General features: G+C 52.1%; 2 protein-coding genes across 9 annotated transcripts in view; one reads left to right on the forward strand and one right to left on the reverse strand.

The window, feature by feature from the left end:
• SNX8 (sorting nexin 8) overlaps positions 1–793 on the reverse strand; it is a 95152-nt gene extending 94359 nt beyond the window's left edge. Inside the window, exon 1 of the mRNA XM_009442467.4 lies at positions 485–793. The gene's annotated coding sequence lies outside the window, so the exon portion shown is untranslated. The remainder of the gene's footprint in view (positions 1–484) is intronic.
• On the forward strand, positions 348–27048 carry EIF3B (eukaryotic translation initiation factor 3 subunit B). 8 transcript variants are annotated; one of them, XM_063815155.1, is made up of 20 exons: positions 348–458; positions 1497–1683; positions 6987–7179; positions 8929–9048; positions 9354–9411; positions 9907–10035; positions 10649–10806; positions 12807–12938; positions 13015–13081; positions 13489–13535; positions 15942–16152; positions 18242–18314; positions 19138–19260; positions 20993–21071; positions 21854–21992; positions 23823–23948; positions 24990–25067; positions 25436–25544; positions 25696–25813; positions 26506–27048. In XM_063815155.1, the coding sequence occupies exons 5-19, from the start codon at positions 9358–9360 to the stop codon at positions 25797–25799; spliced, it is 1629 nt and encodes a 542-aa protein (XP_063671225.1). In that variant the 5' UTR covers positions 348–458; positions 1497–1683; positions 6987–7179; positions 8929–9048; positions 9354–9357; the 3' UTR covers positions 25800–25813; positions 26506–27048. The 8 variants fall into 8 exon arrangements, 6 of the variants coding, with proteins under 6 accessions (XP_063671225.1, XP_063671223.1, XP_063671224.1 ...); XM_063815153.1 differs by having other exon boundaries at positions 26581–27048; XM_063815154.1 differs by having other exon boundaries at positions 361–458; positions 26586–27048.

Genomic DNA, 27048 nt, shown 5'->3' on the forward strand with positions numbered 1-27048 from the left:
GGTACCACCTGTTTTATTTATTTATTTAATTTTCGTAGAGATGAGGGCTGGCGTGCGGGGGGTGGTGGTGCTATGTTGGCAAGGCTGGTCTCGAACTCCTAAGCTCAAGCGATCTTCCCACCTCAGCCTCCCAAAGTGCTGGGATAACAGGCGTGATCCACTGGGTTGTTTTCTAGGATGATTAAGACATCCCCCAACCAGTAGTTGTCCGCCACTCCGGCAAAAAACAAGATAGAAGCCACATGCACCCAATGCCCGTCCCGTGAGCACCCGCGCAGAGCGAACCGCTCCGGTCCCTCCGGAGTCAGCCTCGAGCCCCAGGCGGCGAGGACCCGCCCCCGCCCCCACGTGACCCGCGCTGTCCCGCGCGGAAGGCGGCGGCCTCGGATGGACTGAACCACTGTGAAAGCCCGAATGGGGGGAAACAGGCAGTGACGGCCGCTAGGGAAGGACTGGGGGTAAGCGATTAAAGAAACTTCCATACATTTTTTGTATCGTGCCAGGCAGTCGTCCTTCTAGTCGTGTGTGCCCTCTCTGGCTCGCCCCGAATTCCTTTTCTATTTTGAAGTAGTCTGTCCTTTTGCTCAGTCAGTAGGCGAGTCCAAGTGACAGACACGGACAGGGGGGACTTTAGTAACGTAAACTAAACGGGTTCCCTAGCGAAAGGCTCAGACGCCCTGAGCAATCGCCTGTTGAGTCTCCACTCTTCCAGGGTATTAACTGTTGAGTTAGAGGACATTTTCCTAGCATTCTGGGTACTAAAATCATTTCTTGTCCCCGCCTTCAGCTCCACAAATAGTTCAGTCCCGCCCCGCAGCGTCCGACGGGAAAGGAAAGGGGGAGGACGCCATGTTGGACGGAACCATCTGCTGCCACACATGGGGTGGTCAATGCTCCCATGAGTTTACTGATGCACAGAAACAACCTTGCTGAATGGAATTAAGCACTTTCTTGTCATAAATATATCAGTTTGATGATTTTCGGACGCGGTCTTGTGGATGCGAGTCCTCTCAGGGTCGTCGTGAGGCCCCAGGGCGTGGGTGCGCCCCCCGCCCCGCGGCCTTGGTGCGGCCTCCCCGTCGCACGCACATGGCTGGACTGTAGCCGGCGCGGCGCGCGGTGCGGCCTGGGAGAGTCGGAAGCGCGGCGGCCGCGGAGCCCTGCGAGTAGGCAGCGTTGGGCCCATGCAGGACGCAGAGAACGTGGCGGTGCCCGAGGCGGCCGAGGAGCGCGCCGAGCCCGGCCAGCAGCAGCCGGCCGCCGAGCCGCCGCCAGCCGAGGGGCTGCTGCGGCCCGCGGGGCCCGGCGCTCCGGAGGCCGCGGGGACCGAGGCCTCCGGTGAGGAGGTGGGGGTCGCGGAGGCCGGGCCGGAGCCCGAGGTGAGGACCGAGCCGGCGGCCGAGGCAGAGGCGGCCTCCGGCCCGTCCGAGTCGCCCTCGCCGCCGGCCGCCGAGGAGCCGCCCGGGTCGCATGCTGAGCCCCGTGTCCCGGCACAGGGCGAGGCCCCAGGAGAGCAGGCTCGGAACGAGCGCTCCGACAGCCGGGCCCAGGCGGTGTCCGAGGACGCGGGAGGAAACGAGGGCAGAGCGGCCGAGGCCGAACCCCGGGCGCTGGAGAACGGCGACGCGGACGAGCCCTCCTTCAGCGACCCCGAGGACTTCGTGGACGACGTGAGCGAGGAAGGTGAGGGCGCCCGGGGCGAGGCTGGCGAGCGGCGCGGGAGCGTGGCTGGGGTTCCCGAGGTGGGAGATGTCGTCGGGCTGTGCCACCGGTTCGTGCAGAAGTTCCAGCGAGGGTGTCCGTGTGTTCCTGAGAAGCCACCGAGGGAGGGGTTCCCGAGTGCCCTGGAAGTGTTCTGAGAGCCCAGCGCCTCCCCTTTTCTTTCCTGAAAAAGGGGACAGGGTGGAGCTCACTTCGGGAGCCAGGCATTTGCATGACAACCAGAAATCTGAGAGGGTGGGAGAGGGCACATGGGGTACTCCGTTATGGCTGGGTGTGCTGTGAGTGTAGCAGCTGGGGGTACGGCAAAAACCGAAGACCCGGTGGCAGGTTTGCGGGTCTACGTGTCCCCAGAGCTGACCAGTCAGACCTCCCAAGGTCTGGATCGGAGGAACAGCTTGTGGCAGAGCCAGTGATTTTGTCCCCCTGCCCCTCAGAATTGTCCATCTCCAGAGACTTCCTTAGTGGGACAGGCACCCTGTGAAATTCCAGTTTGATTTTTCTTTATCTCTTGCGCTAAATCTATAAAGAGAGTTATTTTTCCAGGTTTTAATATTGCCGATAACAGCCAGCTTTGCCTTCATCTCAAGCTTGATTGGATTTACAGGCATATTTCTGCTTCCTGTCTCAGAGATTTTTTCCTGAAGCTACTTCTGATGAGAGCTGGTCTCATTTGTTTTTCTTTTGTTTTTTAGCTCTCTTAAGCCTTTAAGTTGGGAACACGTCAGCCTCTGCAGATTGGCTAAGTTGATACTAGAGTGAGAAAAATAAAAATACCCTTGCTGATGTAGCCAGCGGTACACCAAGACAATTTCGGGAATAACATGGAGTTGCCAATTTATGATTTAAACGTATTTTTAAAAGGCTATCAGAGGGCCTGGCGGGGTGGCCCACGCCTGTAATCCCAGCACTTTGGGAGGCCGAGACGGGCGGATCACGAGGTCAGGAGATCGAAACCATCCTGGCTAACATGGTGAAACCCCGTCTCTACTAAAAATACAAAAAAAATTAGCCGGGCGTGGTGGCGGGCACCTGGATTTCCCAGCTACTCTGGAGGCTGAGGCAGGAGAATGGTGTGAACCTGGGAGGCGGAGCTTGCAGTGAGCCGAGATCCTGCCACTGCACTCCAGCCTGGGCGATAGAGCAAGACTCCGTCTCAAAAAAAAAAAAAAAAAAAGAAAAAGAAAAAAAGGTTATCAGAAATACAAGTCAGCCAGGTGTGCTGGTGCACACCTGTGGTCTCAGGTACTTGGGAGGCTGAGGCACGAGAATCACTTTAACCCAGGAGGTGGAGGTTGCAGTGAGCCGAGATCCCACCACTGCCTGGGCGAGAGTGAGACCCTGTCTCAAAAAGTGAAAAATTAAAAAATAAAAACGCTGTCAGTTACTGTGACCATTACTATATTACACTTTTTTTTTTTCATAAAAGACATTTTAGCATGAAAAGCAGGAAGGACACCACACACTAAAGACTTTGGGAACATCTAGTCTACGCCCCTCAGTCCTGAGGAAACTTGTCCCTGAAGGTGGAGTAGGCTGCTGAGAATTCCCAGTGGGTCTGTACTGCTTGGCCCACCAGACTCTCCTGCTCAGAACAGTGTTCTTTCTAACGCTTCAATTGTTATTATAGTTTAAAAATCAAAACTTTTGGTTTAATGATTATTTTGAGCCCTTGGATATTCTGCTACTTTTTTTAAAAGCATTATTTGAGCCCATCGAATTCACAGATTTCTAATACGTAGATTACTTCTGGAATTGGGAAGAGTCAGAGGATGCTAATATGACGACAGGGTTGGCCAGGCTGGGTGACAGCTGTGGGTCCTCAGCGGGCCCACGTGGCCCTGAAGGTGCAGTGTTGGCCAGAGTGACAGGTGAGGCATCTTCTGGTCCTGAGGACTAAGGCTCAGGAAGCCGACTTTGTCATGGCCCTCCTGGTTGTGGTAACGCAGGTTTTGTGCTTTATGAGAAGAGCTGCCCTTCAGGGTCAGTGTGCAAGACAGTACGTGACTGTATCAGTTCTTTCCAGAAGGGCCAAGTCTTCCAAGGAGCAGGCCAGAGGTGGCCTGGAGTCCCTGTCTTGCCTTATTACTTTTTTGGTACAGATTAGCTTCTCAAACTGTAATCATCCTTTCAGTTTAATGTTTCAGCTGATCCAGGATTTTAACTCTAAATGTCTTTTTTGGCTCGTTAACTATTCTTTCTCTTTCTATTTGCTATTTAGTGTTGAGAATTGTTCTCTTCTGTTTTATTGGAGACTGGTTGGGAATCCATGAGCCACGTGTAACCGATGCTTGGGCTGAGAGTGATCAAGGCGATGTGTCTTCATGGTGTAGTTACTTCATTTATTTCCTTCCTATGTGTGGGCAGTTTCTCCTAGACTAGACGCTTTGAGCTTGTGGGAAGGAGTACCCAGTTTGTGTAAAAGCTGGGCTTTTTATTGCAGCCTTATAAATTCAGATCAGGCTTGTCAGGCCATTTAATTGTATGGTAAGTGCTTTCGAAGTTACCCTAGGATTTGACTAGTTTCCATAGCAGGGTGTCCAGCACTGCAGTGACTGGCAACTGCCTTTTTCCCTTTTTTTCTCTTGTTCGTCTCAATTTTAGCATCGTTGAAAATAAAACAGCGATTATTTTTTAAGGCAGTATTTTCAATATTTCCTTTTTTTTTTTTTTGAGACAGAGTCTCATTCTCTTGCTCAGACTGGAGTGCAATGGCTCACCGCCTCTGCCTCCCCGCTTCAAGCAATTTTCCTGCCTCAGCCTCCCAAGTAGCTGGGATTATAAGCATGTGCCACCATGCCTGGCTACTTTTTGTGTTTTTAATACAGACGGGGTTTTGCCTTGTTGGCCAGGCTGGTCTCGAACTCCTGGCCTCCTGTGATTTGCCTTCCTTGGCTTCCGAAAATGCTGGGATTACAGGCGTGAGCCACCATGCTGGGTCAGTTTTCAGTATTTCCGAAAGTGTTTTTTTGAGACGGAGTCTTGCTCTGTCGCTGGAGTGAGCCACCATGCCCAGCCAACTTTTGAGAATAAATACAGTATAGAATATTTTCGGACATCTGCATATTTAGTATGTTGGAATTACCATTATTATTATTATTTGAGATGGAGTCTCACTCTGTCTCCTAGGCTGGAGTGCAGTGGCATGATCTTGGCTCACTGCAACCTCCATCTCCTGGGTTCAAGCGATTCTCCTGCCCCAGCCTCTCCAGTAGCTGGAATTACAGGCACCCACCACCATGCTTGGATCATTTTTCTCGTATTTTTATTAGGGACAGGTTTCACCATGTTGGCCAGGCTGGTCTTGAACTCCTGGCCTCAGGTAATCTGCCTGCCTTGGCCTCCCAAAATTCTGGGATTACAGGCGTGAGCCACTGAGCCTGGCCATGTTCTAAATTCTGACGCGTGATGCTTTCCAGCAGCCCTGCGAGGCATTTCATCACATCAAGAACAGCTTCACGTACCACTAAGAAAAAAATACTGTTATTTAATCTCAGTGGGGGTGGCATCTCCCACCTGTAGTCCCTGCTACTTGGGAGGCTGAGGCAGGAGGATTGCTAGAGCCCAGGAGTTCCAGGCTAGCCTGGGCAGCATAACAAGACCCTGTCTCTTTACAAAGAAAAAAAAAAGTTGTTTCAGGAGCTTGTATATTCTCCAGTCTCCTAGTTTAAGTGCCGGTCTCTGCCCTGATAGTGTTTTTCAAAAAGGCTCTTTGTGATATAATTAAGAAATGTGTATTTGGGCTCTGCCTGGCTCTTGGCACTCAGTGTCTAAACCCTTGTAATTTCCAAAGTGGTAAGTGTCTTTTTGTAGACGAGGAGTTGATTGATGGCTGGGGCTCCTTGCCAGGGAACCAACCACGTGATTAGAGGGTGGGACCTTTTAGGTCTCCCCCTGCCACCCGGAAGGAAGAGGGCTGAAAGTTGAGTTGATCACCGGTGCTCAGTGATGTCATTAATCACGCCTCTATAGTGAGATCTTCATAGAAACCCAAAAGGACCGGGTTCAGGGGCTCCATGCAGCGGAACAGGTGGAGGCTTCTGCAGGGTGGTGGCCTGGAGAGCACAGGGAGGCTCTGCGCTTCTCCTCCATCTGCCTTTTCGTCTATACCCTCTGTAACGTCCGTTATAATAAGCTGGCAAACCTAGCTCTCTGAATTCTGTAAGCTGCTGCAGTAAATTAATGGAACCCAAGAAGCGGGGGATAGTGGGAGCCCTGCTTTGTAGCCTGTCGGTCAGAACCGGAGGTGACAGCCCACTACTTGCGACTGCCATCTGAAATGGGGGCCAGTCTTTGGGGCTGAGCCTTCAGCCTGTGGGATCTGATGCTAATTCCCGGTAGATAGTGTCTGAATTGGATTAAGTTAGAGGACACCCAGCTGGTGGCCCCTGGAGAACTGCTTGATGCGACACCCACGTCCGGTGTCAGGCGTTGTGTTGAGTGTTACGTGAGTAGGAAAGACACTGTCACATCCTTGTCTCCTGCAGTTCAGTTGTTTATCCTTAGAGCTTTTTAACCTAAGGAATATTGGGTAAAGATTGTTCTGGACGAAGGTGCGTGGTGGTGGGCTCTGCAGCAGAGAGAGGTGGGGAAGCTCACCCCAGACGCGCTTCTTCTTTGGGTTTTTTCCCGATCCCCTGTGAATGGCCATCCAGTTCACGGCCTGAAAACATGAAAATCACTGGGAACAGGAGGTGGGAGAAGAGTTATTACTTTCATCCCAGTTCACTCGAGAGAGGGTTCCTCCTTGAATAATTTCTGGTAATTTGTATTCACAGCACAAATGTGCTGTGAATATATTGAGCATTTAAATATTTACTTGTTTGCTAAAATCTTCTGTAAAAAGTCAGTTTTCATTGACATTGGGATGGGATTCTGCCTGCCTAGATGTTGCAACAAACCTTTCAAAATCTAGGCATCTCTGGAAGATCTAATAGTGGATATTCTTGAGATGGTCTTCTTCATTTGCATTGTGCATTGTTAAAAGCTTTTCACTGTTATTCTCCTGTAGTCTTTGGTTATTACCAGAACTTAATTGACCTGTCTTGACTGTTTACATTTCCATGAAAGGGAGAGAGGAGAGTTCCAGTCCCCACAGCTGTCATGTTTAAAATCTGAAACAAGCTAGGGTTAGGATTTCTTTTGCTCACAGTGAAAGCATTTAGACAATTCATTGCCTCTTCTTGAAGACTTGTTTAGTGTGCTCAGTTAATGTATTAATGTTTTTCTTGGTAAAAATGATCATTTGAAAAATCTCTCTTGTTCAGAATTACTGGGAGATGTACTCAAAGATCGGCCCCAGGAAGCAGATGGAATCGATTCGGTGATTGTAGTGGACAATGTCCCTCAGGTGGGACCCGACCGACTTGAGAAACTCAAAAATGTCATCCACAAGATCTTTTCCAAGTTTGGGAAAATCACAAATGATTTTTATCCTGAAGAGGATGGGAAGACAAAAGGGTGAGTGTTCTCCTGTTGGAGAAGTATCATCTGTGTCTGGCACGTCGTGATGAGGGAGTGTTGCAGGAGCTCCTTACAAACACAGCTCCTGCCTTGCCCAGGCACATGGGCCGTTCACTTCTTCAGGCCGCCCTCAGCTGGAAGCTATCCAGAGCAGTGAATGAGAAGATGATAAAGTTTGTTTTTTTAAGTTAAGGTTTTAAAGTTTTTAAAATTACCTAGAATAGGCCAGCATGGTGGCTTATGCATAAACTCCCAACACTCTTGAAGCCTGAGGCCAGGAGTTGGAGGCTGCAGTGAGCTATGATAACGTAGCTGTACTCCAGTCTGGGTGACAGAGCAAGACTCTGTCTCTAAAATAAATAAATAAAGTAAAAACTAACTAGAATAGTTTTAGTTTCTAGAAAAATTATCAAATACAGGTAATGCTGCTGCATTTTCTATGTTGGGCAGTCAGTTGAAGGATGGCCTCTTGACCCTCAGTTACTCGTGTTATAATGAAACATTCTCTGAGGTTCTTTCTTTCTTTCTTTTTTTTGAGTCGGAGTCTCGCTCTGTCGCCCAGGCGGGAGTGCAGTGTCGCAATCTCGGCTCACTGCAAGCTCCGCCTCCCGGGTTCACACTATTCTCCCGCCTCAGCCTCCCTAGTAGCTGGGACTACTGGCGCCCGCCACCACGCCCGGCTAATTTTTTGTATTTTTGGTAGAGACGGGGTTTCACCATGTTAGCCACAATGGTCTCGATCTCCTGACCTTGTGATCCACCCGCCTCGGCCTCCCAAAGTGCTGGGATTACAGGCCTGAGCCACTGCGCCCGGCCTCTCTGAGCTTCTTTCTAATCTTGCCTGTAATACACAATATTAGACTACTTTTAAGTTTTTTTGTTTGTTTGTTTGTTTGAGACAGTCTCACTCTTGCCCAGGCTGGAGTGCAGTGGTGTGATCTCAGCTCACTGCAACCTCCGCCTCCCGGGTTCAAGCAATTCTCCTGCCCCACCCTCCCAAGTAGCTGGGATTACAGGCGCACACTACCACGCCTGGCTTGCTTGCTTGCTTGCTTATTTATTTATTTATTTATTTATTGAGACAGAGTCTTGCTCTGTCACCCAGGCTGGAGTGCAGTGGCACGATCTTGGCTCACTGCAACCTCCGCCTCCCAGGCTCAAGTGATTCTCCTGCCTTAGCCTCCTGAGTAGCTGGGATTACAAGCATGTGCCACCATGCCCGGCTAATTTTTGTATATTTAGCAGAGACAGGGTTTCACCATGTTGGCCGGGCTGGTCTCGAACTCCTGACCTCAAGTGATCTGCCCACCTTGGCCTCCCAAAGTGCTGGGATTACAGGTGTGAACCATTGCGCCCAGCCAAGATTTTTTTTTTAAACAGCTTTATTGAGATAATTGATATACAATAAATCTGCATAGTTTTAAAGCGTACAATTTAATAGATTTTGATGTGTACATATCACGAAACCATCGCCACAGTGAAAATAATGGACGTTTTGATTAACTTTTGTATAATTATGATAATAAAACTAGAGACTTCGGATCTTCTGGTTAGGGTTTCCCTCTCACTTAGGAGCTCCCTGGCTGTGGATCTGTCCCCCGTGTGACTGCCTTAGGCTCGAGGCAGGAAGAGCAGCACAGATACTCCTGGCACCGAGGGCTTGTCCGTGGAGAGGGGTGGGGCGGACAGCGCATACCTGCCTAGCCTTACAGTGTGGGTATGTGCCACCGGCCCTCTCTCTCTCAGGTATATTTTCCTGGAGTACGCGTCCCCTGCCCACGCTGTGGATGCCGTGAAGAATGCCGACGGCTACAAGCTTGACAAGCAGCACACATTCCGGGTCAACCTCTTCACGGATTTTGACAAGTGAGTTCAGGCTTGGCCACAAGGAAGTGGACGTTGAGGTGCAAGTGACTGGCTGTGTGCGGGTGGCTTGGTGCTTCTCGGTGCTGGTGTCTGTCAGATTGTTCACATCCTTTCTGGTCAGGCTGCCGCAGAGCCATTTCACAGCCCTGCCCCACACTGCTGGCCTACAGCACCCCTCCCTGTTATGCCGGTCACAGCCCTGGGGGCGGGCAGGCAGGAGCACAGCAGGGCCATGCTGGAGCCCCCACGGGTTGCTCTTTCTAGTCGTCAGGGCGTGGGGCTCAGCAGTCTCCTTTCTTCTCCAGGTATATGACCATCAGTGATGAGTGGGATATTCCAGAGAAACAGCCTTTCAAAGACCTGGTGAGTGGCCTGAAACCTACATCTCAGTGGTTTAAAGAAATGCTGCTGGGTGTGGTGGGTCACACCTGCAATCCCAGCACTTAGGGAGGCTGAGGTGGGAGGATCGCTTAAGCCCAGGAATTCAAGACCAGCCTGGGCAACAAAGTGAGACCCCTGCCTCTACAAAAAGTAAATAAATACATTCATTAGCTGGGCCTGGCATGCACCTGTATTCCCAGCTACTTGGGAGGCTGAGGTGGGAGGATCACTTGAGCCTGGGAGGTTGAGGCTTCCGTGAGCTATGATTGTGCCACTGGACTCCAGCCTGGGCAACAGCGTGACTCTGTCTCAAAAAAAAAGAAAAGAAATGCTAGACAGTGTCTTGACTTGAGGTCAGGGTGTGACTTGGGAGTTAAGATGTGGATTGAACTTGTCGTATCTTTAAGAGCAATAGTTGTGAATGAGTTTTTTATTAAAATTAATGAAATGTTATATTCCTTGCCTTTTGTTTTTAAGGGGAACTTACGTTACTGGCTTGAAGAGGCAGAATGCAGAGATCAGTACAGTGTGATTTTTGAGAGTGGAGACCGCACTTCCATATTCTGGAATGACGTAAAAGACCCTGTCTCAATTGAAGAGAGAGCGGTGTGTATTTGCTGCTGCTGGGGGCGGGGACTCACCTCTCCTGTATTTCCTTAACAAAGTGGAACTTTGTTTCTATCAGAAAACTGGAAGAGCAGGTGACGTTATATTTTCTTTGAGATTACTTTCTGAAAACAACTTCTTTTATTCCTCTTCCAGCTTTGAAGTAAATCCTGAGAAGTGAACAGGCTTTGTGTATTTCACTTAAGAGTTTGCAGAATAGGCCGGGCGCGGTGGCTCACGCCTGTAATCCCAGCACTTTGGGAGGCCAAGGTGGGTGGATCACGAGGTCAGGAGATTGAGACCATCCTGGCTAACACGGTGAAACCCCGTCTCTACTAAAAATACAAAAAAATTAGCCGGGCATGGTGGCAGGCACCTGTAGTCCCCGCTACTCGGGAGGCTGAGGCAGGAGAATGGCATGAACCTGGGAGGTGGAGCTTGCAGTGAGCTGAGATTGCGCCACTGCACTCCAGCCTGGGAGACAGCGAGACTCCGTCTCAAAAAAAAAAAAAAAGTTTGTAGAACAGATTCATTGTAGGATAAATTCATTGTAGGAGAGGTCTTTGTGTTTGCCATTTTGTTGTATTAACGTTGGCACTGCCTTTTTCTGCAGAGATGGACAGAGACGTATGTGCGTTGGTCTCCTAAGGGCACCTACCTGGCTACCTTTCATCAAAGAGGCATTGCTCTATGGGGGGGAGAGAAATTCAAGCAAATTCAGAGATTCAGCCACCAAGGGGTCCAGCTTATTGACTTCTCACCTTGTGAAAGGTAAGCTGCTAGAAAAACACAGGGGAGTCTATGCATTTCACCCCATGCCAGCCTTCTACAGGTGATCTTTCATTTTGTAGCATTTCAAACTTAGTAGAAAAATACGGGAGTATGCAGAACGCTAATAAGCTTTTTACTGAGATCTCACATTTGGTTGCATTTACGTCATCATCTCCTATACAGATATTTTTTCCTGAGCCATTTGGGAGTAAGTTGAAATAACATGTCCCTTTAGCCCTGAATGTGTATTCCCTAGAAATAGGATTTTGTTAGTGTGACCATAGTGTGGGTACTGACTTCGGGGATTTACCATTCATTTAATACTTCAATGTATTGCCATATTCTGATTTTGTTACTTGACCTAATAACGTTCTGCATAATACTTTCCTTCAGTTCAGGATCTAGTCTAAGGTCACGTATTTTACAGATAATAAATTGTCCTTCCTGTATCACCCAGGCTTGGCGCCACCCAGTGGCACCATTGCAGGCTCATTGCAACCCCAGCCTCCCAGGTCAAGCGGTTCTCCCACCTCAGCGTTCCTGAGTAGCGGGGACCGCAGGCACACGCCATGACATATGGCTAATTTTATTTTTTGTAGAGATGGGGGTCTCACTTTGTTGTACAAGGTAGTCTTGAACCCCTGGGCTCAAGTGATCTCCTGCCTTGACCTCCCAGAGTGCTGGGATTACAGGCGTGAGCCACCGCACCTGGCCGAGCCGTGATTTTTGATCTCGCTAATCCGGCTGTCGGAGGCCTGCTAGGGAAAGGGGCGGTTGTGGGAGGCAGTGTGAGGCGAGCTGGGGCCACTCTAGGGAAAGGGGCAGTTGTGGAAGGCAGTGCGAGGCGAGCTGGGGCCGCTCTGTTTTCGCCCTCACGGGTTGTGTCTGCCTTCTCCTCTGGTGGTGTAAGGGACTGTCTGTTACACACTTTGTGTGAACTGAGTAAGCAGGTGCAGTAGCTCCAGACAAGCCAGCAGTCAGGTAAATCATGGCTGGGAGGAGCCCCCAGGCTCTGAAGTTTCTATCAGACCTGTGCTGGCTTTCGAGCTGGATGGGACTTTTTTTTTTTTTTTTTTTTTTGAGACGGAGTCTCGCTCTGTCGCCCAGGCTGGAGTGCAGTGGCGCGATCTCGGCTCACTGCAAGCTCCGCCTCCCGGGTTCACGCCATTCTCCTGCCTCAGCCTCCTGAGTAGCTGGGACTACAGGCGCCCGCTACCACGCCCGGCTAATTTTTTGCATTTTTAGTAGAGATGGGGTTTCACCGTGTTAGCCAGGATGGTCTCAATCTCCTGACCTCGTGATCCGCCCGCCTCGGCCTCCCAAAGTGCTGGGATTACAGGCGTGAGCCGCCGCGCCCGGCCTTTTTTTTTTTTTTTTGAAACTGAGTTTCACTTGTCACCCAGACTGGAATGTAGTGGCACGATACCAGTTCACTGCAACCTCCACCTCCCGGGTTCAAGCTATTCTCCTGCCTCAGCCTCCCGAGTAGCTGGGATTACAGGTGCCTGCCACCACACCTGGCTAATTTTTGTATTTTTAGTAGAGACAGGGTTTCACCATGTCGGCCATGGTTGGCCAAGCTTGTCTTAAACTCCGGACCTTGGGTGATCCACCCACCTCGGCCTCCCAAAGTGCTGGGATTACAGATGTGAGCCACTGCGCCCAGCCGTATTTTTTTTAACTTGTTAGTCTTTATTAAACATGGGTAAAGATAGAGTTCCACACTGCGCCACCCTCTGGATCACTTAGCAGCCTTGTGTGGGATCGGTGAGATCTTCTGTGCTGATCTTGGAGAAACCGGAGCGCCTGCAGCGTATTGACACCAGAATGAACAAGCGCCGCTGCTTCCCGCTTCCGCTTGGGTCTCTTGGGGCCGGGCTGTGTGGGATTTGGGGAGAGAGCTGGTTCCGCGAGTTCTGACGGCGTGTTCTGGCCGCACGGACAGACTGTGATCCTCTCGTGAGAGGAGGATGGTGTACAGTGTTGCCCTTCTCTTCTAGGTACCTGGTGACCTTTAGCCCCCTGATGGACACGCAGGATGACCCTCAGGCCATAATCATCTGGGACATCCTTACGGGGCACAAGAAGAGGGGTTTTCACTGTGAGAGCTCAGCCCATTGGCCTATTTTTAAGTAAGTGGACCATTGTAACGAGCTCTGTAGCCTTTGTCTTTTCATGGGAATACCCTGGCACTTCTGTTTTTCTTAGGTGGAGCCATGATGGCAAATTCTTTGCCAGAATGACCCTGGATACGCTTAGCATCTATGAAACTCCTGTAAGTGGCCTCAGTGATGGCAGACGCCCCGTCCGGTCCTTGCTTGTAACCGGGGTGTGGTGCCTTTCCTTATTTGTGCTAGAAGAGGAGGAGGAGGTTTCACAGATGTGGAGGAAAGGCCTGTCTCCTGTGCCTTTTTAACTGCCCCTGCTCTGGGCAGAGCTCTTCAGTCACTCCTGCCCACCTGGCGCAGCCGTGGGAAGTCCTGGATGGGAGTTAATGCAGTGGCCTTCAGAACTGCAGTTCTGGGTGGCGGGTGGGTGGATGGGTTCACTGTCACCCTCTGTGTGCACTGCCCCCTAGGCAAACTCACATCAGACTCTTGTTTCCTTTTGTAAAAAGTTAAGTGTGTTTCTGAGACACTGACATGATTTGACTCAACTGCAGCCTTCCTTTTTTTTGGGCAGTCTATGGGTCTTTTGGACAAGAAGAGTTTGAAGATCTCTGGGATAAAGTGAGTATTCTTATCAGTTTGGTGTCTTAGTGTGTTCAGGCCGCTTAACACAATACCATAGGCTGGGTGGCTTATGACAGCTGAGATTTCTTTCTCCCAGTTCTGGAGCTTGGGAGCTTGAGGTCAGGGTGCCTGCAGACTGTCTGGTGAGGGCCCACCTCCCTCCTCGTGGACAGCCCCTCGGTCCAGCCTTCCCTGGAGGAAGGCCTCCGTGGCCTCTTCTGTAAAGTCTCCCATCTCATTCCCAAGGGTTCCCCCTCAGGACCTCCCACCCCCCAAAAGGCCCCACCCCATGCCGTCACCCTAGGGGGTTAGAATTTCACCCTGTGAATCTGGGGGACACAGACGTGGTCCATTGCAGTTGGTTTCCTTTATTTGCTGTCTCTCCTTTAGCACTCAGCTTTTTGTTGTTGTTGTTAGAGACAGAGTCTCGCTCCGTCACCCAGGCTGGAGTGCAGTGATACGATCTTGGCTCGCTGCAACCTCCACCTCCTGGGTTCGAGTGATTCTTCTGCCTCAACCTCCCGAGAAGCTGGGACTACAGGCATGTGCCACCAAGCCCGGCTAATTTTTGTATTTTTAGTAGGGATGGGGTTTCACCATGTTGGCTGGGCTGGTCTCAAACTCCTGACCTTGTGATCTGCCCGCCTCAGCCTCCCAAAGTGCTGAGATTACAGGCGTGAGCCACCATGCCCAGCCTGTCACTCAGTTCTTAATCAGTTGGAGAGAAAACGGTGAGTTTGTTCTTTTTTTTTAATTTTTTTTTTTTTTTTTTTTTTTTTTTTTTTTTTTTTTGAGGCAGAGTCTTACTCTGTCTTGCAGGCTGGTGTAGAGTGGCGCGATCTTGGCTCACTGCAACTTCCACCTCCTGGGTTCAAGTGATTCTCCTTGCCTTAGCCTCCCAAGTAGCTGGGACTGCAGGTGCCTACCACCATGCCTAGCTAATTTTTGTATTTTTAGTAGAGATGGGGTTTCACTGTGTTGGCCAAGCTGGTCTCAGAACTCCTGACCTCAAGTGATCTGCCCACCTCAGCCTCCCAAAGTGCTGGGATTACTGGCGTGAGTCACCACACCCAGCCATTTTTAAATCTTTTTTGAGACAGAGTCTTACTCTGTTGCCCAGGCTGGAGTACAGTGGCGTGATCTCGGCTGACTGCAGCCTTCACCTCCCAGGTTCAAACGATTCTGGTGCTTCAGTCTCCTGAGTAGCTGGAATTACAGGCGCGCAACCACTACGCCTGGCTAATTTTTTGTATATTTTAGAAGAGTCGGGGTTTCACCATGTTGGCCAGGCTGGTCTTGAACTCCTGACCTCAAGTGATCCGCCTGCCCGCCTCAGCCTCTCAAAGTGCAGGGATTACAGGTGTGAGCCACCGCGCCCGGCCTAAGGTGAGTTTGTTCTGGACACAAGGATGGAGGCTTGAGTCAGTGGGCAGCAAGGCTGCTCAGCACTGGGCCCGCCACCCTTGAGGCACCACTTCAGTGACCCCTTCCCGTGCCTAGAAATGAATTTTCAAGGCCAGAGCCTTGGGTCGGCTTCCTTCCATCTACCTCGTCTTTGACCTAGAAACTGAGGAGGGTGGGGTTTCCAGCCTTTTAAGGAAAAGAGGGGACTCTGCTTAGGTGAAAGGTTTTCCTGGTACTCTTCCATCCGAGGCATGGTTTGGGGAGCCTTCGGCTCATTTTCTCCAGCAAAGAATGGGCACGTTTTTATTTATCGCAAAACTTGGGACTGGTCAGTATCACGGCAGTGAACTTCCAGCAATCCAAGGACATTGATGTTTCTTCTTTCGTTTTTACATTCTTGGGCAAAATTATGGCTTATAAAATGAAAAGACCAGGACGTTGGTTCTCAAAAAATGCAAAACAGCACATAGCGTGTATAAAGATGTTTTTCATGTAGGTGAGCTCAGGAGCCATACGTTACAGCAGCTCTTCTATAGAGTAGTTGATAAAGTGGAGGGAGCTGCCCTTGTTCTTGCTCATTCCTTACACTTGATTTGCCATTTTCCCCATTTGCACCTTAATTAATCTTTAGATGACATGTAGCCAGATCCGCCAGCCTAAAACTTATTTGCCTCAAAGCAGCAGTGTGCGGTGTCTAAGAGTGGGCTGACGGAGCCCAGGCTGGAGTCCATATGAGTCTGTGCGTGATGGTGGGGTTGCTAATACTCTGTCCGCATTCACTCCTTGTCACAGTGAGCACAGTAGTGCCACAGGGTCCTGGCGAGGACCTGTGAAGCCGCGCGGCATGCCCAGAGCAGTGGCTGTGCAGAGGGAGCGCTCAGCGTCAGCTGTGACAGCATTGAGCTTCTATATAGCAAATGAGTTGTTTCATTCTCTTCTGCTTTTCAGTTTCGTCATCACTTGGTCTTTGCTTTAACATTTTATTTTCCTGTTCTGCAGAGACTTTTCTTGGTCTCCTGGTGGTAACATAATCGCCTTCTGGGTGCCTGAAGACAAAGATATTCCAGCCAGGGTAACCCTGATGCAGCTCCCTACCAGGCAAGAGATCCGAGTGAGGAACCTGTTCAATGTGGTGGACTGCAAGCTCCATTGGCAGAAGAACGGAGACTACTTGTGTGTGAAAGTAGATAGGACTCCGAAAGGCACCCAGGTATGTAGATTCCCACAGGAACTGGCGATTCCTTATCCTGAGCTCTGAAGTGGCCACCGTATTGTTCGGAGGGTGTTAATGGATTTTTTTTTTTTTTTTTTTTTTTTTTGAGATGGAGTGTCACTCTGTCACCAGGCTGTAGTGCAGTAGTGCGATTTCGGCTCACTGCAGTCTCTGCCTCCTGGTTTCAAGCGATTCTTCTGCCTCAGCTTCCCAAGTAGCTGGGACTATAGGCGTCCACCACCACGCCTGGCTAATTTTTGTATTTTTATTAGAGACAGGGTTTCACCATGTTGGCCAGGCTGGTCTTGAACTCCTGACCTTAGGTGATCTGCCCGCCTTGGCCACCCAAAGGGCTGGGATTACAGGCGTGAGCCACCGTGCCTGGCTGAGAATATTATTTTCTTTCTAAGCACAAGGAGTAGTATACTCAGATTTATTTTTTTATTTTTTTATTTTTGGTAGTTGATCATTTAATATTTATTTTATCAAAAAATTGCCTGAGTTGGCTGGGTGTAGTGGCCCACGCCTGTAATCCCAGCACTTTGGGAGGCCGAGGTGGGCGGATCATGAGGTCAAAAGATTGAGACCATTCTGGCCAACGTGGTGTGAAACCCCATCTCTACTAAAAGTACAATAATTAGCTGGGCGTGGTGGCGGGCTCCTGTAGTCCCAGCTACTCGGGAGGCTGAGGCAGGAGAATCGCTTGAACCCAGGAGGCAGAGCTTGCAGTGAACAGAGCGAGATTGCGCCACTGCACCCCAGCCTGGCGACAGAGCCAGACTGCGTCTCACAAAAAAAAAGAAATTCCTGAGTTTTCCCTCTAATGGAAGTATTCTTCTTTCTTTTATGTTAAGAAAGCTTTAATTGACATGTAGTTCACATGCCTGAAAACACCCCTTTAGAGTGGTGAGCTGGTTCAGTGGCTTTTCGTGTGTTCAGAGTTATGCAGCCACCACCACTCATTTCAGAACGTTTTCGTCGGCTGGGTGCGGTGGCTCCCCCGGGGTGGGAGGGAGGATAGCTTGAGGCTAGGAGTTTCAGACCAGCCTGGGAAACATAGTGAGACCCCATCTCCACAGATAATTTTTAAAAGATAGAAAAAAGGCCGGGCACGGTGGCTCACGCCTGTAATCCCAGCACTTTGGGAGGCCGAGGCAGGGCATCACAAGGTCAGGAGATCGAGGGTTTAGTAGAAACCCTGTCTCTACTAAAAATACAAAAAATTAGCCGGGCGTGGTGGCGGGTGCCTGTAGTTCCAGCTACTCGGGAGGCTGAGGCAGGAGAATGGTGTGAACCCGGGAGGCGGAGCTTGCAGTGAGCGGAGATTGCACCACTGCACTCCAGCCTGGGCGACAGAGCGAGACTCCGTCTCAAAAATAAATAAATAAATAAATGTTTTTGTCACCCTACAAAGAAACAACATACCTATTAGCAGCCTCTCCGCCCAGCTCCTGGCATCACGAATGTCTATGATTTCCCTATTCTGAACACACAGCTGGAATCGGATACTATGCCCCCTTCTGTGTTTGACCTCCTTCACGGAGCACAGCGTTCCCACAGCTGGTCTACGGTGCTGAGTGTCAGCAGTAATCTCTTGTTGGGTGGACCCCGTTTCTTGGCCTCCTTCCTCTGTTGATGGACATCAGGGCAGTTTTCCCTTAGACTCCTCGAGTAGGGCAGGACTTCTTGAAGGTTATGGCTACAGGACACCCCACTGTCTGAAATGGTTTACCCAGCCCCATTGGTGGGCCTTTAGGGCCCTCAGGACCCTGGCCTGCAGCCTGCAGTGCGGACCCTGGGACTGCTTGTGCCCAAGTGTGGCGGGCAGGGCGGCTCCTGGAGGTGGGATCTGGGTCAGAGTTACTTCATGCATGTCCAGTGGCTTCCAGTAGACGTGGTGCCGGCAGTTCTCCAGCCTTAGAACCGTCTTCCATCCTGAGGGCTGTGGCTTTCATCACTGCACATGCTCGTGTGTGAACCAGGCATGCCCACGGAATCTTTCATTGTGACGTTGACCTTTGATTTAAACCTTTTCTCATATTTTCACTGTCCAGAATGTCATCCCTTCCCCCTTTTTTTTAAACAGGGTGTTGTCACAAATTTTGAAATTTTCCGAATGAGGGAGAAACAGGTACCTGTGGATGTGGTCGAGATGAAAGGCAAGTTGTATTTTAGTCACTTTGAGGCGAATGGGGCCTACATGCTGTTTTACTCTTGGCTTTAACACTTCCATGCGAGGGGTTGTCTGAGCAGCTGAGTCAGGACTGTGAGCCCTCACCATGAATAGCCATCTCCAGGTCACAGAACGTGTTTAGAGCCTGGGCAACATAGTGAGACCCTCTCTGTACAAAAAACAAATTTAAAAAATCAGCCAGGTGTGGTGGTGCGCACCGATAGTCCCAGCTGTTTGAGACGCTGAAGCGGGAGGATCACTTGAGCCCAGGAGCAGAGGTTGCAGTGAACTGAGACTGCGCCCCTGCACTCCAGCCTGGGTGACGGAGCAAGACCCTGTCTAAAAAAAAGAGAAAAGAGATTGAGCCTGTATTCTTGTTTGGCTTTTTGTTTTGCCATGGAAAAAAGGAGGAAGGAAGGATTAAAAATAGGTGAGAAAATGTGAAACATGGCCGCCCTTCCAGGTAGGGAGACTAGAAGTCAGGATCCCACTGTAGGTGCACACTGGGTGCGAGGGAAGCGGCATCCACAGCTGCTGACAATGTCGGGCTCCTGCGGTCCTGCTGTGGGTGTCCTGCTCTCAGGAAGGGAGCAGTTTCACATAGGTCACTCCACACAAGTGGAAGCAGCTGTCTCTGAAACTCCAGGAATGTGTACCTTTCCTGCTGTTGCTTGCTCTCCCGTCCTTTTAATGAACTTTTACACGTCGGGGGATATTTCTCTGTGGTTGAATAGTGAACATTTTAACTGATCAAGAGCACTATGTTCTGAATTGACCAAAAAGGGAGGGGTCTGTTTTGTGCATTTTAGAAACCATCATAGCCTTTGCCTGGGAACCAAATGGAAGTAAGTTTGCTGTGCTGCACGGAGAGGCTCCGCGGATATCTGTGTCTTTCTACCACGTCAAAAACAACGGGAAGATTGAACTCATCAGTAAGTAACCTGGTCCCTTTCCTCTTCTGAGCAGGTCAGCACAGATGATGACCCAGTCGCTGCCCAGCAGTGAGCATTTGACTGGCCTAGGACCACTGCTGGGCAGGCCGGGACTCGCCTGTGAATGGGGTGTGGGCTCGGCTGATGGAAGTGAGCGATGGCCTGGAGGTGCCGCCTCCTTGCAGGGTGTCTCTCTGAGCCCCGTTGGGCCCTCACGTTTAAGCGAGTATTTCCAAGGCTTCCATTCTCTGCCATCATCTCAAGTGAAGCTTTTTCTCTTCTGGCTGTAGCTGCTGTCCCTGGGCTTGGGGTCACTTCCTGTGGACATACTCCTGCCAGTCCCCAGTCTGGGTCAGGTGCCTTTGACCAGGGTGCGCAGAGCTGTTGCACACAGCTGTACTCTGCCCCCGTGCACCCGTTTCCAGGGGCGCCACACTGCACCCACCTGGGGCTCGATCCTCACAGTGGTGCGGGGGCCCTCGCCCGTCTCACGGCACCTGCTGCCTGTGCCCTCAGCTCCTCACTTCATCCTGGGGTCTCTGCTCAGCACAGAGCCCGGTGCCCGTGGGGATTGAATGAGCCATTGCTTGTTGCTTCATAGGCGTGGGGTGTGTGTGTGTGGTAGCCAGGAGGTGGCGATGGGCTGTGTTCCTCACACAGGACTCTGGCTGCCAGCTGCCCTCCTGCGGAGCCATGGGTTTGGCCCTGTACCAGGAAGGGGTTGGAATCTCCTGGCCGCACCTTTCGCAGCATGATTCTGTGAGGAGTTTAGTTTTCACTTTGCTAGAGCTTGGCAGGGTGCGTGGTGCCCTCAGTTGGCAGTGGATCACAAGATTGGCTGTTTCATTAATTCTGGTTGATAGAAACATGTGGGCAATTGCAGACTGTCCAGAGACTTGTGTAAGTCTTCTAGGTCATAAAACATAGGCAAGCAGAGGCACTTTGTACCTTCCAAACATGCTGTGTGACACTCCTCTCCTGAGGTTTGGCATGGACGCTGGGGCCACCGCATGGGCTCCATCCCATGCCCGTGGCTGTTGGGGTTTTCGCTTGTGCAAGTCTGAGACCCCTGCCCCTGCCAGAGTGCACTGCCCTCCCACATCTCCTCCCCTCCTCCCCACGTCAGCCTGCCCCATGCCTCTTTTTTGGATGTAACACAGGCTGAGGGGAGAGAGGCCACAGGTTGTCAGCTCTGTTTGAGATGCAGGGAGCATATGCTCTGAGGGGGACTTGAGCCAGCCCCAGCTGGCCTTCACTTCTCACTATTCCAGCGGCTCTGCCCGAGATCCATTCCGGAAGTAAGAGTTAGTACCTGCAAAGATGATGACTGTAGTCAGTTTCAACAAGCATACAGCTTATCCAAAGACGCCTTGTCGCTAGGAGAGTGGCTTTGGTCTTTCAGGGTCACACGTCTCTGACATCTCTCTGTTGGGGTCCCTGCAGCAGTGAACATTTGCTGTAAAGGGAATTCTTTGTCCAGTTACCTCAGGAAATAAGATAGTATTGTTTTGAAATACCCCTGTGGCATCTTCTTTTTTTTCCCATTTAAAGTATGGATCATGACTTAGGGGGTACTTGGCGATGGGCTTTGTAAAATTGTTTTCCGAGGTGGTCCAGCATTACCAGCTCTGCCCTCATGGGCAGCATGAGCACGGCCAAGTCCTCCAGCCTTGGCTGCCCCGGCACTGTGGAAGCCCTCGCAGCTCGTGACGGGCGTGCTCTTTCCTTTCAGAGATGTTCGACAAGCAGCAGGCGAACACCATCTTCTGGAGCCCCCAAGGACAGTTCGTGGTGTTGGCGGGCCTGAGGAGGTAGGTGTCTGTGCTCTGAGCCTGTCCGCCCTGTGAGTAGCGCTCTGCTGCGGCAGAGACCCCTCAGGCGCCTGCACCCGGCTTCTTGGTAGAGAGAGTATTGTGCGCTGAAAGGGTTGTCCCGGTGTCAGTGGATGGGACTTCATTGAACCTTTGGAGACCCACGGTACTCCAGGACTCAGGCCAAGCCCGCACAGAGTGAAATAAGCGCTCCCAGATGCTTTCGTGAAGTGACCAGGCAGACCCGTCTGCGGGTTGTGGTTCTCTGTGGTTAAACAAGTGCCTTCCAGCCATCCAGTAACCTCCCCCCGGGGGTCAGTCCCTTGTCTTCTAGTGGGAAGGGTATTCGTTACACAGCTGTGAGGCTGCCTTACCTTTGTGGTTGGTGTCACGGTGTCGGTCTCAGCTGTGTTCCAGCAGTGTGTCGAAATCATGGAGAAGCTTCCAGCTTTCTGCTCTGAGTTAAAAGAATACCCTTTTGTTGCTGCGCTCCCTTGCTTCATTGTCCACACTTGTTACTGTATTTTTGGAGGCTTAGTTAGCCTCAGATAACATTTCCAGTAAAAATAATATGATGGCAGACGTATGTAATACTCACTGCACACACTGCATCTGTGATTTGGTAAGTCTCACAGCGGCCACCAGAGGCTGTTGCTGTGCTTGTTTCCATGTTAACGCCGAGGCTGGCTCCCTGGGGACCCCATGCCGCAGCACCTCTCAGGAGTGGGATGCCAGGAGGTATGCGTCTCCATGAAGCCTGACGGTCCTGTCTGTCTTTGCAGTATGAACGGTGCCTTAGCGTTTGTGGACACTTCGGACTGCACGGTCATGAACATCGCAGAGCACTACATGGCTTCCGACGTCGAATGGGATCCTACTGGGCGCTACGTCGTCACCTCTGTGTCCTGGTGGAGCCATAAGGTGCAGGCCTGTGGGGCATAGCTTTGACTGTGGATAGAAGCAGGGAGTGCTGGCTAGCTGCTGACTCTGGTGCTGTCCTGGGACCTCAGGGAAGGGGCACCAAGCCTCTGTGTTTAGCAGAAGCCTTGGCTGGTGTTAGTGGCAGGAGGAGGAGGATTGTGGGTTGTAGAAGAGGTGGCGCTGAGTGCAGGAGCAGCCCCTGCTCATGGTTGCGGGAAGGTGGGGGGTCTTACCCTGGGCCCAGGGACCCCTGAAAAGGAGTGAGAATGTCTGCAGAGAGGAGTCGTTTCCTTTGAAGTCGGAACAAAGTTCCATAACCGCAGACATTAAGATCTGTTTTGGGGTCAGTGGTTGAGTCCAGCTGCCGCGTTACCCACAACTCTTATTCCAAAACTGCTGGTTAAGTTTGTCGAGGACTTTCAGTATTTAGTGACTTGTAAAAACATCGATGGAGGCACTGACACTTGAACCAGTCCATGCAAATAGAGCCTGTGAAACCAAACTTGGTAATTTTGTTTAATGAGATACAGAATTTGTAGGAATATCAACTTCCCAAATATTACTACAAGTGTCTAGAGTTAGAAATCTTCACATTAGAATCAGGGTATGTTGATTACAGCCTGTGTCCAGGTATGTTCAGATGTCACTGCTGTGGGGCCTGCCTTGACACTTGAAATCACTTTAGGCCAGGCACAGTGGCTCACACCTGTAATCCCAGCACTTCAGGAGGCAGAGGTAGAAGAGTCACTTGAACCCAGGAGTTTGAGACTAGCCTGAGCAACATAGCGAAACCCTAGCCCCATTAAAAAAAAAAAAAAAAAGACTTTTTAAGCTGTTGACTACTCTCCTTGAGTTATGAACACTTAGCTTCCAAAATGCCGGCCTGCAACAAGGAGTTTATGCTGAGTGCCAGTGAAGGCGCCCTCCTTCATGAGAGAGGCCTGCCATGAGGAGAGCGGAACCAGGCGGCGTGTAGTGATGCAGTTAGCTTACATCCAGCACAGGGCTCTGCACAGCTTACATCGGGCCCGGGGCTCCGCACGGCTCGCATCCGGCCCGGGGTTCCACACGGCTCACACCCGGCCCGGGGCACCGCACAGCTTACATCCGGCACAGGGCTCCGCACGGCTCACACCCGGCGCGGGGCTCCGCACAGCCCACACCCGGCCCGGGACACCGCATGGCTCACACCCGGCCCGGGGCTCCGCACAGCTCGCATCCGGCCCGGGGTTCCACACGGCTCACACCCGGCCCGGGGCACCGCACAGCTTACATCGGGCATGGGGCTCCGCACGGCTCGCACCCGGCCTGGGGCACCGCACAGCTTACATCGGGCACGGGGCACCGCACAGCTCACACCTGGCACAGGGTGCCAGCAGCAGGTAGTGCTATGCAGTTAGTTTATACTCGGCACGGGGCTCCGCACAGCTCGCACCTGGCACGGGGCTCAGCAGCGAGTAGTGCTATGCAGTTAGCTTCCATTTGGCACAGGGTTCAGTCCGGCTTAAATCCAGCACGGGGTTCAGCGGCGCAGTAGTGAGGCAGTTAGCTTACATCCAGCATGGGGTTCTTATTGCCAGCCGGAATGTGCGGGCCTGTGCTGTGATGAGCGCTGCTCCAGCTGCTCCGTGCCCCGCACTCCGGGTCAGTTGCATAATGGAGGTGTCTTTCATTGACTGCCCACCTCCCCTGCTGTCAGCTCAGCACAGGCAGAGCTTTGTTTGCTTCACACGTGTCCCCGATACCCAGGACCTTGTTCAGCAAGTGACATAGTCACGGTTGTGGCTCTCTGACCCCTCTGTGTCCTGGTGTGTCCCTGCCCTGGCCTAGGTGGACAACGCGTACTGGCTGTGGACTTTCCAGGGACGCCTCCTGCAGAAGAACAACAAGGACCGCTTCTGCCAGCTGCTGTGGCGGCCCCGGCCTCCCACACTCCTGAGCCAGGAACAGATCAAGGTCAGCGTGCCCCCACCCCCGGGTGCAGGGCACATGGAGGCGATTGTGGCGTTGAAAAGGTGTCAGTTTTTTCTGTTATTGTTAGGGTGGTGACTGGGGGATAGAAACGTGACATTTGCGAGGATGCTTTGAAGAGACGCAGGAACAGTGAGAACTGAATGGAATAGAACAGCTTTAGGATAGTAACCTGAGGCCTTCAGCTTATTTAGGGAAGTTTTGCATGAACCCGAGGGGTGGATAAAAAGATGCCAGGGCCATTAAAAAGTCCTGGTGGGATTAGAAGCGGCTTGTCTGGGATTTACATTATTGTGGTAAAATAGGCCGATGGTCTTAGGTCAGAGTGAAGAGGAGGGTTAAATCCCAGGGAGAAAGTCCGTCTCATCGTGAAAGATGGAGGAAGGAGCAGGCGCGAGCACTTCTGGGAAGCCGTGTTCTGTGAATGACCCTGGGTGTCATGGAGGAAGGAGCAGGCGAGCGCTCCTGGGATGCTGTGTTGTGTGAATGACCCTGGGTATCATGGAGGAAGGAGCAGGCGCAAGCGCTCCTGGGAAGCTGTGTTGTGTGAATGACCCTGGGTGTCATGGAGGAAGGAACAGGCGAGCGCTCCTGGGATGCTGTGTTGTGTGAATGACCCTGGTTGTCATGGAGGAAGGAGCAGGCACGAGCGCTTCTGGGAAGCCGTGTTCTGTGAATGACCCTGGGTGTCATGGAGGAAGGAGCAGGCAAGCGCTCCTGGGATGCTGTGTTGTGTGAATGACCCTGGGTGTCATGGAGGAAGGAGCAGGCGTGAGCGCTTCCGGGAAGCCGTGTTCTGTGAATGACCCTGGGTGTCATGGAGGAAGGAGCCAGCAAGCGCTCCTGGGATGCTGTGTTGTGTGAATGACCCTGGGTGTCATGGAGGAAGGAGCAGGCGCAAGCGCTCCTGGGAAGCTGTGTTCTGTGAATGACCTTGGGTGTCATGTCATGTTGGCAACTCTGAAGATTGCATTTGTGCTTGTTACTTTGAATGTTAAATCCTGAGTGATGGGTCTTTTGTTTCAGCAAATTAAAAAGGATCTGAAGAAATACTCTAAGATCTTTGAACAGAAGGATCGTTTGAGTCAGTCCAAAGCCTCAAAGGTGAGCCTCATTCCCCAAAGTGAGGGCTGTGCTGCGACATCCGCCATCACGGCAAAGGCGGGGCTGCGGGGGGCTGCTGTGTGTGTGCTCAGAGTTGCCTCTGCCCCGAAGACACTGGTTCTATTCCCCCCCAGGAGGGATGCAGTGGGGAACTGGGGTTGGCACGGGGACTTGGAGTTGGTGACCTCACTGCTGCCTTGCGGGTCGGGGGCAGCGTTGGGGGGAAAGTGAGAACGAATGGACTGGCCATTCCTGCTTGAGCGCCTCCGTATGCTGTCCTTCCGGCACCGTCTGCCTGGGTGTGGGCTCTTCGCGATGGGGAGGCACGTGTCTTACCAGTTCTGTGCTTTCCCCAACCTCATGCATAGGAATTGGTGGAGAGAAGGCACACCATGATGGAAGATTTCCGGAAGTACCGAAAAATGGCCCAGGAGCTCTATATGGAGCAGAAAAACGAGCGCCTGGAGTTGCGAGGAGGTAACTTAGAGATCCCTCAGTCCCCAGGAGCTGGCTCTTCCGCTGCCCATGGGCCCTGGTGCCCGCGGACTCCCGCGTTCCTTCCCACTGGCCTCGGCGGTGCCACTAGGCATGTGCCCCCATGGGTGATCTGCGCCCTTTGTCCCCTCAGGGGTGGACACTGACGAGCTGGACAGCAACGTGGACGACTGGGAAGAGGAGACCATTGAGTTCTTCGTCACTGAAGAAATCATCCCCATCGGGAATCAGGAGTGACCTGGAGCGCTGTGGTGAGCGTCTGCAGTGGGCACGATGGGGGTCCTTTTGGCTGCTCTCACGCTGCTTCAGTTATCCCTGTCACTGAGGAAGCACCTCTTTTAAGGCAGGGGTGAAGGGTGAAGCCCTAGTGTCATGTGCCCAGGGTTAGCTGAGCCTCGTGTGAAATGTGGAGTCGGTGCCAACGTGGCCTCGACTGCTCCCCCTGACCACATTGCAGATGGCGCCTTTCAGGCAGTGCTGGGTGAGGGAGGAGCTGTGGCCAGGTGTTGGGAAGTGCCAGGAAGAGGAGGGTGGCCATGCCTGGCCATTTCCTGATGCCTGTGCTAGTGACGGCTGCGGTGTGTCCACTGGAAAGAAACACTGGCGTGCGCGGCTGTGACTCTGGTTTCAGCAGTTCTGAGACAAGAGCTTTCCAAGTCGGGGGCTGGGGAGCAGAGTGCGGGAGCTCCTGAGTCCTGGGGGCCTCTGCGCCTCACAGCATGGGCACATGTGGGACAGAAGGCCTAATGGGGTGCCTGAGGGTGGCCTGGTTGCTGTTCCCAGGGCGGGACCATGAGCGAGTAGGGATGGCACATAGGCTCGGCTCTCTGTGGCCGGGGTGGCTCCTCTTGCGGGACTCAACGTCAGCCCCAAGGCGATGTTCAGGGGGTCCCTTAGCCTTTTGAGGTGGTGCCGTTTAGGGCCACCATGCCTGTCTATCCAGGGGACTGACTGCACCTGCTGCTCCCGCGCTGAGCCGCAGGACTCCCGAGTGTGAGCCGCAGTTCCTCTGTTGCAGTGCAGCCGTGTGTGGTGTGGAGCCGAGGCCGTCCTGCAGGAAGCCGCATGACTCCCGCCCGCCTCCCTGCGCTCTCTGGCTCTGGACTGTGACTGCGCCTGGATTCTGCCATTGCGACACATTTTTGTGCCTTTCAGCCCCTGGTGTCTGCAGTGGGGGATTTAAGGCACCCGCTTCCACTTCTTTCTTGTTTGGAGTTTTCTGTCAGAACCGCCGGCGTTGGCTCCGTAGACTTAGCGACGCTACTGGCGGCACCTTCTCCTGCGCCCAGTGATGTTTCCACGGTGCCTGTACACAGCCGAGCAGCATTTCCGTTGAAGGACTTGCATCCCCATTGCAGGCAGTGCTGGACGTCTCCTGGAGACCCACCGGGAGGGCGCCGCCATGCCTCGTACCCCCACCGTGCAGGTTGTGGCTGGTTTTCTCCGCAGGTTGAACGTGGAAATAAAAGCAAACTTGTATGAAAAA

Source organism: Pan troglodytes, chromosome 6 (genome assembly GCF_028858775.2).
Source record: "Pan troglodytes isolate AG18354 chromosome 6, NHGRI_mPanTro3-v2.0_pri, whole genome shotgun sequence".
NCBI classification, from domain to species: Eukaryota; Metazoa; Chordata; class Mammalia; order Primates; family Hominidae; genus Pan; species Pan troglodytes.